Source organism: Mus musculus, chromosome 10 (genome assembly GCF_000001635.26).
Source record: "Mus musculus strain C57BL/6J chromosome 10, GRCm38.p6 C57BL/6J".
Taxonomy (NCBI): Eukaryota; Metazoa; Chordata; class Mammalia; order Rodentia; family Muridae; genus Mus; species Mus musculus.
The window spans coordinates 88,987,139-89,003,071 of NC_000076.6; the positions used below are offsets into that span (position 1 = coordinate 88,987,139).

General features: G+C 41.2%; 1 protein-coding gene across 10 annotated transcripts in view; it reads right to left on the minus strand.

The window, feature by feature from the left end:
* Nucleotides 1-15,933, minus strand: part of Ano4 (anoctamin 4) — a 396,274-nt gene that overhangs the window by 38,207 nt on the left and 342,134 nt on the right. For all 10 annotated transcript variants that reach the window (XR_003948705.1, NR_102339.1, XM_006513757.4 and 7 more), the window contains 3 exons: nucleotides 10,940-11,022; nucleotides 8,086-8,226; nucleotides 5,737-5,901 (listed from right to left, as the gene is read on the minus strand). Coding sequence is in view for 8 of the 10 variants with exons in the window: in XM_006513757.4 (XP_006513820.1) it covers nucleotides 5,737-5,901; nucleotides 8,086-8,226; nucleotides 10,940-11,022 (389 nt within the window). In the remaining 2 variants the exon portion in view is untranslated. The remainder of the gene's footprint in view (nucleotides 1-5,736; nucleotides 5,902-8,085; nucleotides 8,227-10,939; nucleotides 11,023-15,933) is intronic.

Here is a 15,933-nt window from a genome sequence, read left to right on the forward strand (position 1 = left end):
ACTGAGGAGGGTCGGGCAGCTGGCCACTGAGCAAAAGAGTCCTGGGTGAGTGAGTTCTTATGTTCTCTCTCGTTCTCTCTCTCTCTCTCTCCCTCTCCCTCTCCCTCTCCCTCTCCCTCTCCCTCTCCCTCTCCCTCTCCCTCTCCCTCTCCCTCTCCCTCTCCCTCTCCCTCTCTCTCTCTCTCTCTCTCTCTCTCTCTCTCTCTCTCTCTCTCTCTCTCTTTCTCCTCTTGCTATAGCTTGTCCTTGCTTCTTCTCACTAGTGTCTTTTACTTAGTAACCTCATACTATTTTAGTTTGAAAGTGACTGGGAAATCAGAACAGCAAAAATGTTCACATGGCACCTAAAATAAAAAATATATCCTAAGAGGGACTCCTCTGGCTAACACCCCTTAGTTTAAGTGTGTGGACATTTCTGTTAGGATGAAATTTTGTTAGGACACGTATCAATTATCAATAGGCTTATAGCTTAGCTTTCATGACACAGTGGGTGTTTTGTAATGTCAGCAACTAGATATTTTGCCCGCTCCATATAACCTCTTTTTTACTTTAGTTTACTTCATCTTTTCTTGGCTATCTTCTGAAGTAGATCTTGTTTGTCAGCTGCATGAATTGCCCCTACTCCATACACAGGGACAAACACAATGTCCTTCTAGCTCCAATGTGCAGTCTGTTATTTCTTAAGGACGAGTATAAATAAGATTGCTATTTACTACCAACAGTGTTGGGGATAGACCTCAGGAACCTGTTCAGGTCCAATATACACTGCACTACTGTGCTACATCTCTAGACTGCAGCAATGATAATTATTATAATTTGAGATAGGACACTGTGTAGCCCAGACTGACTTTGAACTCATTATGTAGTTGAGCTTAGTCTTAAACTCCTGATCCTGCCCCTGGCTTACAAGTGCTGGGCTTACAGCTTGGTGCCACTGCATCCAATGTGTGCAGTTCCAAGGCTTTGTGCATGCTAGGCAAACACTCAGACAACTGAGCTGTATCCCCCACTAAATTAAATATTTTTTATAAACATTGAAATGAAAAAGACATTGGTTAAGAATACAGTAAGCATGCATTCATTGTATCCCACAGAGACTCAGAAACTTTCAAAGCTCTGATGTTTGGTTAAGTTACTATGAATCTGCTGTAGGGCATTTCAACTAGGGTCCCTCCCTTTGAATCCTGGGAGTTTCTCACCTCCCAGGTCTCTGGTACATTCTGGAGGGTCCCCCCAACCTCCTACCTCACAAGGTTGCCTGTTTCCATTCTTTCTCCTGGCCCTTAGGGCTTCAGTCCTTTTCCCTCACCCAATACCAGATCATGTTCTCCTCTCCCCCGACCCTGTCTCCTTTTCCTCCCAGGTCCGTCCCTTCCTCTCTCTCCTCTTGTGGTTAGACCTTTTTGAGTTCTGTAGACTGTATCTTGGGTATTCTGTTCTTTCTTTCTTTCTTTCTTTCTTTCTTTCTTTCTTTCTTTCTTTCTTTCTTTCTTTCTCTCTCTCTCTCTCTCTCTCTCTCTCTCTCTCTCTCTCTCTCTCTCTCTCTCTCTAATATCCACTTATTAGGGAGTACATACCATGTGTGTCCTTTTGGGTTTGACCCAAATTGTTCCTGTCTGAAAGAATTGCAGGAATGGAGATGGAGAAGAGCCTGAGGAAAAGAAGGTCCAACAATGGGCCCAAAGTGGCCCTACTGTATGGAGTGCTCACAAAAAGGGACCTATCATGACGGTCCTCTGAAAGACCCAACAAGGAGCTGAAAGAGTCAAGTGTGGGTATTTGCACCCAACCAATGTACAGAAGCTGCTGACCCCTGTGGTTGAATTCGGGAAAAGCTGGAAGAAGCTGAGGAGGAGGGCGACCTTGCAGGAGGACCAGCAGTGTCAATTAACCTGAACCCCTGAGATCTCTCAGACACTGGATCACCAACCAGGCAGCATACACCAGCTGATATGAGCCCCCCAACATATATACAGCAGAGGACTGCCGGGTCTGGATTTAGTCAGAGAAGAGGCATCTGACCCTCAAGAGACTGGAGGCCCCAGGGAGTTTAGAGGTCTGGTTGGGTGGGGGTGGGGACATCCTCATGGAGACAGGGGGGCAGGGAAGAGGTATAGGATGTGGAATAGGTGGAGGGTGGACCAAGTGGGGAATAAAATCTGGAGTATAAAATATAATAATAACAATGATGATGATAATAATAATAACAATAATAATAATGTGTAAACTAAAAAAAAAAAAAAGTTTCTATGAATCACCCTCCTTCTGACCTGGAGGGCATGGGGGCAGCAAGGCGTGCCACACAATCTATTTTCAGTTTCCATGTGATGAAATGCCCATGAAATCATCACATCAACACAACTAGCAATTGCTGATTTTTTTTAACCATTTCTGATTTTGAAACATCATTTTCTAAATTAAGAAGTCCCTATGTTTTTAAAAATTGAGCAATGAGTAATCTGTATTTCATTAGCTCAGTGATTCCAAGTTCACTTAGTAACCATAGTTAAAGTTACTTATTATTGATAAAGTTATTTATTATTGAGTAGATTGAATTCTCTTGGGAATTACACAGGATTTATTGGTTATAGAACCTTGATTTTTTTTCAGACTTCTCCCTTTACTAAGTTGTATTTCATTTTAAAAATATATATTTTTAATTGAAACAGAATCATACCATTTTCTCCTCTCCTTTCCACCATCCAGCCCCTCCTGATACTCTTCCTTGAACCCCTCCCAAGCTTCCCATTCTTAAGTTAAAAGCCTCTTTCTCTCTATTATTGTTTTAATACACACATACACATACACATACACATACACATACACATACACATACACATACACATACACACACACACATACACATATACATATATGTGCATGCATGTGAATACACAAATACATATAAATACCACCTGCTGGATCTGTTTTGTTCATGACAACCTAAAATGTATCCCTGTGCTTATAGCAGGATTCTGTTCCTTGGTCTTTAAAAAGTCTTAGTCCGTTTCTAAAGATGTTAGCATTTCAACATGGTGAGTCACACTGAAGATACCATTCACATGAGCATGAGCAGAACAATTGCTTGGACATCTAATTCATGCCTGACACTGCTCAGAACATACGTTACCTCAATTATTTTCTACTACAAACCTCTAAGGTCAGTATTTTTATGTCCATCTGACCTCAAAGCCTACCCTTGTTAGCTATTATTTTTCTGTTGTACAAATGACAATAATTTACTGAATGCCAGCAACGTGTCATGTGCTGCTCCCGACATAAGGGCATAGATAGCTACAGTAAAATTAAGCCCAAGAGAGGAAGGGCCATGCTTTTATGGACCTACAGACTGTGGGAAAGATAGTAAATGAAGTCAGGAGTATAATGGAGGCTGAGAAAGGAAAGGTACAGAGAAAAAATAAAGCAGGCATGGAAGCAGGGGATCATTAGAGGGCAGGAGCAAGGTGCAATCTGAAACCCAGTGATGGGAAGCCTTTGTAAAAGAGGTAATATTGGAACAAAGAGCAGGAGAAGGTGAGAGAGTGTGGTATGCAGACTCTGGGGAGGGGAAGGGGAGGGAAGGGAGAGGGATGTTCTGGGGAGAGCTAACAGAAAGATGAATGCATGAATTTTTACTTTGAGCAAGAGGAAAGCCATGGACCCATAAACCTTCGGAGGAGCTACATGACTGACCTGTGTGAGACATGTTCCATGTGGTTTCAGCATTGAGCCAAGATTGACAATGCTAGCTTTCTTTTAGTTTGAATATCTAAGAGGGAGGCTATAGGAGGAGCTGATCTTGAAGGGAAGATGGAGAGTTGTATTTGACCCTGAGATTCCACCTCACACCAGTCAGAATGGCTAAGATCAAAAATTCAGGTGACAGCAGATGCTGGCAAGGATGTGGAGAAAGAGGAACACTCCTCCATTGTTGGTGGGATTGCAGGCTTGTACAACCACTCTGGAAATCAGTCTGGCGGTTCCTCAGAAAATTGGACATAGTACTACCGGAGGATCCAGCAATACCTCTCCTGGGCATATATCCAGAAGATGCCCCAACTGGTAAGAAGGACACATGCTCCACTATGTTCATAGCAGCCTTATTTATAATAGCCAGAAGCTGGAAAGAACCCAGATGCCCCTCAACAGAGGAATGGATACAGAAAATGTGGTACATCTACACAATGGAGTACTACTCAGCTATTAGAAAGAACGAATTTATGAAATTCTCAGCCAAATGGATGGACCTGGAGGGCATCATCCTGAGTGAGGTAACACATTCACAAAGGAACTCACACAATATGTACTCACTGATAAGTGGATATTAGCCCAAAACCTAGGATACCCAAGATATAAGATACAATTTCCTAAACACATGTAACTCAAGAAGAATGAAGACTGAAGTGTGGACACTATGCCCCTCCTTTGAAGTGGGAACAAAACACCCTTGGAAGGAGTTACAGAGACAAAGTTTGGAGCTGAGATGAAAGGATGGACCATGTAGAGACTGCCATATCCAGGGATCCACCCCATAATCAGCATCCAAACGCTGACACCATTGCATACACTAGCAAGATTTTATTGAAAGGACCCAGATGTAGCTGTCTCTTGTGAGACTATGCCGGGGCCTAGCAAACACAGAAGTGGATGCTCGCAGTCAGCTAATGGATGGATCACAGGGCTCCCAATGGAGGAGCTAGAGAAAGTACCCAAGGAGCTAAAGGGATCTGCAACCCTATAGGTGGAACAACATTATGAACTAACCAGTACCCCGGAGCTCTTGACTCTAGCTGCATATGTATCAAAAGATGGCCTAGTCGGCCATCACTGGAAAGAGAGGCCCATTGGACACGCAAACTTTATATGCCCCAGTACAGGGGAACGCCAGGGCCAAAAAGAGGGAGTGGGTGGGTAGGGGAGTGGGGGTGGGTGGGTATGGGGGACTTTTGGTATAGCATTGGAAATGTAAATGAGCTAAATACCTAATAAAAAATGGAAAAGAAAAAAAAAGAATGGAGATAGCAGGGCCTTACAAATTGGCTCAGTAGGTAAAGGCACATGCATCTAAGCCTAATTTATCTTTGATACATCCCTGGTTCCCACATGATGGAAGAAAATAACCATCTCTTCAAAGTGGTTCACTGATTGCCACGTACATACTGTATCCTGCATGTGCATGTATGTGTGCATACACACATAAATAAATAATAAAAGCATTAAAATGAAAGCATTGGAGATTGCCTAGTAGGCAGTTTCATATGTAAATCGAAGGTTCAGAGGAGAGACCTGGCTTGAAATATGTAGTGGCAAGAAGTCTGAACTCAACATGAGCAGTATATCTCACTCTGACCTTTTCCTTATGTGGCTATCTCAAAGGATGATTTGGGTACGCTCTGCTCTCCCTTATTCTGAATGAAGAAGGATGGGAGCCAACTCTGCTGAGCTACATTATAGCTTCTGGGCTGGATTTTTAAAACACAGTCTTAAATGTCACCAATGGGAAAAATCAGTGTTTTCTTATGGACTAAACAAGGGAAACAAGGTCCAGGAATGTCCCTGCCTTGTGCAGAGAGTCCTGGAGCCTAGATTTGAGTCAAGTCTTTTACATACCCTGACCTACATGTCAGGCTACAAGTGCTTCATCACAGATCGTCTGCCTTGACTGTCTCTTTAGGAACAGAAGAAAAGCATCCCAGCGGCCCACGAGTTCCCCCATTTGGCTTGTCTCTCACTTACCACATTCAGCAGCATAATGATACAAAAGTTGATGCATACTGCAGTCCCTGTGGTTGCAACCTGAGAGTTATTCCTGATTAATGCCCACTTAAAGGCAGCGAAAGTGCTCACAGTCACCACCCTGTAAATGACGATCCCGAACACAGCAGCGATCACCACGCAGATCTGGAAGGAAGATGGAACAAACCCAGTAAGGCCTTGAGGCCAGGTTTCAGGAAGCAGATTTTCATTCTGATAAAGTGAGAAAATCCTGTGGTGGTGCTGCTGCTTCCAGACTGCCCCCACAAGAGTGCACTTTCCATCCTGGGGAATACTTTCTCTGTCTGGGTTTTCTGACCAAAGAGAAGAAAACCACACTGCATGAAAGCTGCCGTGCCCAAGGGAGGGTGTAACACTTGTTAACGCAGAATGACTGAGTGATAAGACCAACACACATTAATTATAGAAGCCTTGTCATGCTCCTGATTACAGCAGTTTGTTTCCTATTCTTATTCTAGGACATAAGTAAAGACCTCCTTGTGTTCTGCAAGACTCCTTACAGACCCACAAGGCACCATTCTCTCTACTCTCTGGGGACCTTGGATGTTTCATTTCTTGTAAAAATATTTATTTATTTACTTATTATTTGGGGGGTCTCTGTGTGTGTGTGTCTATGTGTGTGCACTCATGGGCATGAATGTCATGGTATATGTATGCAGGTCAGAGAACAGCTTAAAGGTCAGTTCTCCCCTTCCACCTGGGGGGGGGGTGTCAGGTATCAAACTCAGGTTGTTAACCTTGACAAGCCCTTTATCTGCTGAGATATCATGTCAACCCACAACTCTTCTCGTTTCAAATGAGTTAAGCATTCCCAATCTTCAAGATGATTTCCTTTGTCTATTACACCCACAAACTCACCTTTTGCCCAACGTGTACATGAGTGCACACACACACACACACACACACACACACACACACACACACCCCTCCCTACACACACCTGCACACAGCTCAGTGAACACGTCCCAATCCCTCTTTACTTCTCAGCCCTCTAAGAACTACTGAGAACTGAACCTTTCCAGAGCACTAACCCATTGATGTTGCTGCTAGAGTATGGTGCATGCACTAAATGGGTACATCCTCTTTCAGGATGCTACTTATCATTTCTAACAATCTGGTTCATTGCCATCAGTTTCCTCCATTAAAAAGTGAAGCCCAGAAGCAGGGACAGTATCTGTATACTCCTGCCATGTGTTGTTGAATAAACTAACTACATAGTAGACATGCAATACCTTACTATTAGATGCATACACAGACTGAAGCATCTCTCATTGAAGATTCATGGCACTTGGGAATAGTTTATGGTCTCTACCTATATCTCTATAAAGAATACAATATGATACTCCAGTTTTTGAGCTTTCATTCTGTTGATTCCTGATAGAGACTGTGGCCCATTTAACTATGTAAAGCTGAATTTCAGTTCCCACGGTAATCTCTATTGATTTATAGATTCCTTTCCTTACAGTTTGCTTTTGTATAAATTTAGTTTTCTACTCACTTCTGGTGTGAATTATACAAAAAAGCTGGAGTAGGAGCCTCAGCTAAGACTGGTCAGAATGACAGTAACATAAGAATGGTTAAACAAATATTTTAATCCTAGAGCTATTGATAGGTAGACAGACAAAAAGTCTACACTCAAGGTCATACCTGATAGAAATTCGACACTAGAGTAACCTACTGGATTAGTGTCAAAAGACAAGGCATGGCGATGCTACTAGCCAATAGCATGACTTCACTACAGCCTCAACCTCCTATCTGCAGGGTCTGTGTTTATAGAACAGGAAAACCTAATCTATATATCTAGATCTTATCTGAGAGATAAGCCAGGAAATACAAATATGTATGTAGAAGGCAAAGCATGGCACAGTTGCTTACAGGTGGCACCTGAAGAAGGTTGTGGCCTTGAGTCTTTCTGCTATCTGCTTCTCCTTTCAATTCCATATCTCACCAGCTAAAAGGAATGGATTGCCCTGGTTTGTGGAAGCTTTGCCCTATATACTGTCTCAAGTTTTTGTTCCTTTCAATAGAGTACAGTGAATGAATCAAGAGGTATGAGTAGACTTATGAGCAGACCCTGGGCGATCCTTTAACCTTTTGGAATCTTAGCTGCTGTTAAGCTGTTATTACATGTTATTACATGGCAATAGTAATACCATTTCTGACCAGCAAATGCAGTAATGAGGATTAAATAGTGTACTGTTCGAAAGTGCTTTAATAACCGTGCAAATAACCTGATGGCATGATTACTGTGGCAACAATAAGGGTTTGTACCTTATAAGACTAAAGAGATTTTAAAGAAAAGTTTCAAACCATGAAGAATATTCCTGATGCAGAAACGATAAGTCTGCTGCATTTATCAGTAAATGCTTGATAAGGTTCTGGCTTTCCTGAAATGGGATTCATCCGCTCTTTCTTGGAATACTTGGCTTCAAACTGGGGTCGTATTTCTTCCTGAAAGACAAGCAGACACAGCCTTATGTGCTGGAGATATACAATAAGAACAATTCTTCTTATCCCATCATAAAATGGAGGCCATAGCTGCCACACCAATCAGCCAGTCAATAAAGTAGGCTTGGAGACACAGGCTTAAACATTTGGAAATTGATTGCTTGAAGGAGAGCCATTAACATGGCGATCAACATTCATTGTCAAAATTGATATAACTAACAGTTTCAGTTTTCTGCTACTATACTAAACTCTGCCTGAAGAAGCAGTGCTATTTCAAACTAACCACCTGTCCTATACCTAGTGTTTTACAACAGCTAAGAAATTGTCATGTTTATTGCCAGGAAAGGACACGGACAGTTGAGCAAAGAAGTCTTCTGAATAGACAAATGCTCAAAATGTATTTTATGATTTACAGACTGTATCATTCTTAGCTTTCCTTTTTAAACCTAAAATAGTTTTAAGATGATTTATTCATTTTTATTTTATTTGCATCTGTGTACTGCCTGCATGTATGTCTGTGTGAAGGTGTCAGACCCCCCTGGAACTGGAATTACAAACAGCTGTCAACTGCGATGTGGGTGCTGGGAATCGAACCTGAGCCATCGGGCAGAGCACTCAGTGCTCTTCACCCCTGAGCTATCTCTCTAGCCCTAGTTTTAGTTTTTGTGTATATAGGTTTAGATAAGTAAAATCCATGGTGAATTTATATTTTAATGCACCCTTATGAGGGGTGTTCACCCTTAACCAATAGATACTAAATGCATTATTAATTGTCTAAACGACTTCCAAATGTGGCTGTGTATAGGCTCCCTCAATCTCAAGCCAAGCTGAGGTTTTTGTTTTGTTTCACTGAGTCTTATCCCAGGGTGACTACTTGGCAACTAAAAGGCAATTATGGGATTAGGAAAAGATAATCAGCAAGAGAACACACCAGAGTGCTTCTGGTTAATTAAGAACATGCTCTACTCGAGAGCCTAGAAAAGGATGGAAAAAGAGCAAAACTGGGTAGGCTGGAGATTAAGTCCATGTGCACAAAGTGCTCTGATGAAGACAGAAAGCGAAGGAGACAGAAGGGAATTCTGGAGAATGGAGAATGGCCCTAGCTTGAGACTAGCCATGGCCTGCAGGGAGACAGAATTCCAAATATGGTTGGCTCCTTTTACTCTATTTCAGGCAGTGTAATTTCAGGATACAGAGAGATATTGGCTTTTCCGTTTCCTTGGGAAACTCTCAGTTTCTCAGGATACAGATGTAAGGGATGCTACCCATGGACTCATTGTTAGCCTAGACAGTGCCTCCAGACCCAGGAAATCATTCTTTGAAGAATGTTTATAAGATGTAAGAGTTAATGTCTTTCAGATTAATAAGAATTACTGAAAGATTCTAATGTCATGTATGAAAATTCCTTGTTGTACATCTTAAATAGATATAGCACACACACACACACACCCCAAACCAAACCAAATCAAACCCAAAACAAACAAAAAACCAAAGGCAAAAATTAAATGAGCCAGGGACTTTCGTGGGAATAGAAAAAAAAAAACCATCAAAATGACCTCCCTTGTAAAGCCAATCATGGGGCCAACATTTTCATAACAGATGTTTCTAAAAAGCCTCATGCTAATATAAAGAAACACACACGTGTCTCTCTAGGAAAAAAAAATACCAATAGTAGATGTAAGAAGATTGTATTCTTTTAGTTTATATGATTCCCAAATCTAGCGTGGCTCTTACGATTTGGGACTTAGGAGAGCTAAGAGAATATAAGGGCAAGGATGGATGAGGCCCTGAATAAGTAGGGTCCAACAGAAGGATATGATAACCAAGCTTAGCTTGAACAAATGGGAAAAGAAAAGCCAATCAGAATTCGGCACAAATTAGGAAAGCACATAATATATTGACCTGGAAGGGGGAAAGGGGCCAAAAGTGTTTGGGGAGTGTGTCAACAAAGTAGATTCCAAAGGACTAAGCTTGCCCTCTTTGGCGCTTGGTCTCCAGCTGACCCCACATGTGTCCACACCACCACCAATGCTACCTGAAATGGCTTTTCCTTAGTATTTAGCCCTTGATGTAATTCTGAGTTTGTGCATAACTGGGGGCTACTGTGGGTCCTAGCTCATAGAAACAGTTCCTATAGTAATTCTCTAAGAAGAGGTGTTTCATGTGCCCAGTGATAGTAGATAAACAACTGCCTCCTTCTAACGTACAGAAAATGAATGGTAGGTAAAGATTGTCCTCCTGAATCCTACCTATCAGAGGAACATCTGGAATTTTAACTCACTAGCATGTCAGAATGGTGATTGAGCACAGGGGTTTGACAGAGTATTGCTAAGTGACATCGGACTTCCTCACTCTCTCCTCATGGTAAAGCTTCATTATGTAAGCGTCATTATGTAACCCAGGCTGGCCTTGACTTGAAGACCCCTGCCACAACTTCCCAGATGTTAGGGTCATTGGCATGTCATCCAGATTTTCCTTATACAACTTAAAATTCCTTCTAAAGACAGGTATTGAAAATGCACTCTGGATAACCTGACTTCCATCATCCAGTGCAGGGTGTACTACCCAAGGGCTGTAGTTTTTGGTGGCCTCTGAGATAAGCAACGCAGGCATGGCCTGTGATATGAGATTCTGTGATGTGAGTGACACAGACATGTCCAATGATATCAGATACTCTCAGGTAAGTGACACTCTGAGGCAAGTGACTGACACAGACCTCCTCTTCTTCCCAGTCAATCAGATCCCAGTCATAAGCGATCACTGCTCGGCGTCTCTTCCAGAATTCCAGGAAAACAGTAGCTGGAACAGAGAACAAAGGTAGTTTCAAACAAAAAGCCATATCTTTTTCAATGAGGAATGAAGGCAATGCAGATCATGGCAGCTGTTTGGATCCTCCCTCTTTAAATCAGAATTTATAACTCAACAACATTTAATAAAAAAAAATTTCTGAGAATTACTAAACTGTGAGTCAGGTATAATGAAAATTAGAGATTTTTGCCTAGAATTAAATTAAGATGTCTTGCAGGCTAGAGCAGAATAGATTTAACAGAGGCAGAGCCCTTGGGATAAATAATAAAGGAAACTTTCTTATCAACTTCTTACCTACTGCTATGTATTTATTTATTAAATATAAAAGGCATCCAGGAGCAGAAAAACCCAAACTCTGCCTACCTTTGATGGACAGTAATTTCTTACTCCCAAATCCTCTTCAGAGATGAGTATACAAAATATCTTAACCATGCTTAGATATATATGAATATATTTGCATTTAATATAAATATCTTAGCCGCGAATGGTGGTGCATGCCATTAATCCCACCACATAGGAGGGGAGGCAGAGTCAGGAGAATCTCTGTGAGGTTGAAGCCACTCTGGTCTACATAGTGAATTCCAGGACAGCCAATACTATATAGACAAATACTGTCTCATAAGTAAATTACAATACAAATCCTTTTGTAATAAGGATGTTAAAGTGTGATTGAAGAACATGTAGTTACAGTTCTTGGATGCTTTTTCCATCAACATCATCAAAATAATAGCAATGTTTAAAACTAAGTTACACTTCTCCTTTGTCTGGCAAAATTTACGACTGCCACTCCCACTATTCTACTGAATAGGTGTCACAGCAAGGATTACCAACCATTCTCTGAGATACTTTCTTAGTGCACAACAAAAGACTTTTTGCTGGGAACATGTTACATAACTACACTTCATAGGGTAGGGCTGTCTACACTGGACTGAAATGGTCACTTTTTTTCACTTAAGTTGTATTGCATTATGATGAGAAAAGATACATAATTTTAATTTATCTGAATTTGTTAACATTTAAAAACATATTTTGAGTAAATAGACTTACATCACATTCTTCTTTCCCTTTGTACCCCAACTCCTCCCAGAGAACCCCCTTCAAAACCTGTAATACCTTTTGGTTTTTATCATATTCTTTAAATTTTATAAAATATTGTAACAATAAAAAGGAGTATTATAAAAGTTGTTTGATATAAAACAACAATCAATTGAACAGTCTTAGATGTTTGTCTACAACATTACTATACATACATTTTTTCTCAATATAAAATTTCAATAACTCCAAATATATTAACTGTATTTTAAAATAATATATCTTTAGTTGTTAACATAAATAGATAAAGTCCTTTTGTTTGTTTGTTTTCTTTTTAGTAGAGCTATTGTAAGAGTGGTACAGACACAAAATAAGAACAGTTTTTGGACATTGGAGTTCATTGTAATAAGACTGTACTTGAGTGTCCTTCACATCATCAAAGGATTTTATCTCCATAGTAGATAAGCTAAGAGTTGACAGTTCTGCTGCACCAAGGAATGAATTGTAGGCACAATTTTTGGATACAAACTTCTTGCTATGGTCAAAGCTATTTGACTTGAGTGATTGTCGTCATTCTCAGCCCACAGGGAACAGGTTACATTCATTTAAGAAATGGTGTGTGTGTTAAGATGGTCTATCCATGAAGTCATTCACCAACTGTTTCGATGAACAATGGTTCTGCTTGGAGGGTGGCACAGACGTTAGGTGAGGGTAAGATTCTGGTTCATTGGCTGTGATGATTTTGAAAAGCATTCGTCTCAGAATAAGAGTAACTTATAAAGCCCTCTTCTTCAAAGTTGATACAATAATTATGAATATCAAGCAAAGCCTTCAGTCTCACTCCTTGCTGTTCTCTTACAAGCCACCTCCCAAATTAGCTGTCTACATTTCTTTTGGTTGTATAAATAATTTTGAAATATGTAAGCTGTTCTGAAAACCATAGTATAGTATAAAAACATCAAATAAATAATCCTACTAATAGGCTGAGATAGGAGAAGCATGATTTGAGCTCTATGGCTGTTGGAGAGAAGATTCTCTTCAAGGACACACTTAGCAACTTTTTTTTTTGGTTTTTCGAGACAGGGTTTCTCTGTGTAGCCCTGGATGTTCTGACACTCACTCTGTAGACCAGGCTGGCCTAAAACTCAGAAATCCACCTGCCTCTGCCTGGGATTAAAGGCATGCGCCACCACGCCCGGCACACTTAGCAACTTTTAGATCGTTTACTTGTGTCTGGAGCTGTCAATTTTATCACACAATTCCTTCTTTTCATTCATTGTTTTTTTTCCCGGGATGCTAAGAGCAATCAGCCAGTAAAATCATTATCTAATTTTCCCCCCATCTTGTAGAAAGCTTTGTACACCGAATCACCTAATTCATAAAGAAAATCGAGGGTATTAGCTTCTTTAAGGTTGAAATATAGTTTCAACCATGGGTCTTCAAAGTTCTCTGAGCTCCCAGGAGGGAGAGAATCTGGAGTCGTTTCAGTAGTTGAAGGTGCTGGTGGATCAACAAGCCAATTCCAGCATTTTAAAAGATTCATCCTTATACTTCTGCTCCTCTAGAACCACTCCTGGTGCCAACTTCTGTATTAGTCAGGGTTCTCTAGAGTCACAGAACTTATGGGTAGTCTCTATATAGTAAAGGAATTTATTGATGACTTACAGTCTGCAGTCCAACTCCCAACAATGGTCAGCAGCAGCTGTGAATGGAAGTTCAAGGATCTAGCAGTTGCTCAGTTCCACATGGCAAGCAGGCAAAGGAGAGAGAGGGAGGGAGAGGGAGAGGGAGAGGGAGAGGGAGAGGGGAAAGTGGGGAGGGTGGGGAGGGGAGGGGGGAGAGAGGGGAGAGGGAGGAGAGAGGGGAGAGAGGGGAGAGGGAGAGGGGCCCCTTACTGCTTTTAAAATTCTTTCTTTGTTTAGTGCATTTGTTGTTCTGATTATTATGTGTCGGGAGGAATTTCTTTTCTGGTCGAGTCTATTGGGAGTTCTGTAGGCTTCTTGTATGTTCATGGGCATCTCTTTCTTTAGGTTAGGGAAGTTTTCTTCTATAATTTTGTTGAAGATATTTACTGGCCCTTTAAGTTGAGAATCTTCACTCTTCTATTCTTATAATCCTTATATTTTGTCTTCTCATTGTGTCCTGGATTTTCTGGATGTTTTGGGTTAGAAGTTTTTTGCTTTTTGCATTTTCTTTCACTGCTGTGTCAATGTTTTCTATGGTGTCTTCTGCACCGGATATTATCTCTTCTAGCTCTTGTATTCTGTTGGTGATGTTTGCATCTATGACTCCTGATCTCTTTCCTAGGTTTTCTAACTCCAAGGTTGTCTCCCTTTGTGATCTCTTTATTGTTTCTAGTTCCATTTTTAGATCCTGGATGGTTTTGTTCCTTTCCTTCACCTGTTTGATTGTGTTTTCCTGTCATTCTTTAAGGGATTTTTGTGTTTCCTCTTTAAGGGCTTCTAGCTGTTTACCTGTGTTCTCCTGTATTTCTTTAAGGGAGTTACTTATGTTCTTCTTAAAGTCCTCTATCATCATCATGAGAAGTGATTTTAGATCTGAATCTTGCTTTTCTGATGTGTTGGGGTATCCAGGATTTACTATGGTGGGAGAAATGGGTTCTGATGATGCCAAGTAACCTTGGCTTTTGTTGCTTATGTCTTATGCTTGCCTCCCTCCATGTGGTTATCTCTAGTGATACCTGCCCTGGCTATGTCTGAATGGAGCCTGTCCTTCCTGTGATCCTGGTTGTGTCAGAACTCTTCAGAGTCAAGCTGTTTCTGTGATCCTGTGATTCTGGGATCCTGTGATCCTAAGATCCTGGGTGTGTTCAAGCTCCAGGGAGTCAAGCTGCCTTTGGGACCTTGAGATCCTGGTGTGACCAAGTTCCTAGGATCCTGGGATCCTCTGATCCTGGGCATGTTAGAGCACCTGGGAGTGGAGTTGCCTCTGGATGTTGTGGGGCTGGCTGTGGAGTTTGCGTCCAAGGTCTGCTCAGGGCACTGACCCAGACAGACCAGAAGAAACCCATGCTACTGGTCTGGTGGAGTTCCTGCATGCCTGGGTCCCATCGGTCCCAGTTACTCCTGGTCCCAGTTACTCCTGGTGTTGGGGCAGATGCTGTGTCCTCCTCACCTCTGATCTTATCCTGGGTGTGTTGGAGCACCTGGGAATGGAGCTGCCTCTGGGTGTTGTGGGGCTGGCTGCAGAGTTTGAGCCCAAGGACCAGCCCAGACAGACTGGATGGTCACTTTCATAAGAGAGAAATTATGACTTTCTACGCTACAGAACGATGTTAGATCTTTGCACTAGAATGGTCTATACTTATTTTACTGAATGTAGATCTTTTACCATGGGGAAAAGAAATAAGTTTTATAAGGTTGCTGGGACACTGCTTTGATGGCAAGAAGATGTATCTGCCTATATTTTATTTCTCTTAAAGATCTTAAACAATCTCAAGCTATATACCTAAAATGTTATTAATTTTACTTATATAATTTTACTAATGAAAGAGGGTTTTTTGTTTTTCTCCCCCTTTTTTTTACCCTCATCCCTATTTTGTACCTAATCTTCCCACAGTGAGGTTCCCATGAGGCTTCAACCTTACTTCCAAATAGCAATCATTTTATGGCATTGACACATTAAGAAGATATGAGACATCTCTTTTCTGAGCATAGATAGAAATAGTGGTAGGGTCTATCTAGATTGATATTCAAATATAGTAACCTCCTCTTGTCTGTGGGGTATACATTCCAACACCTCCACAGATGCCTGCAATTGTGTATGGTACCCAAGTGTGTGTTTTTTATTTACTATTTGGTCTTACTGTAGATATTAGCAACCCTAACACTCACTTTTTACTCCCTTATT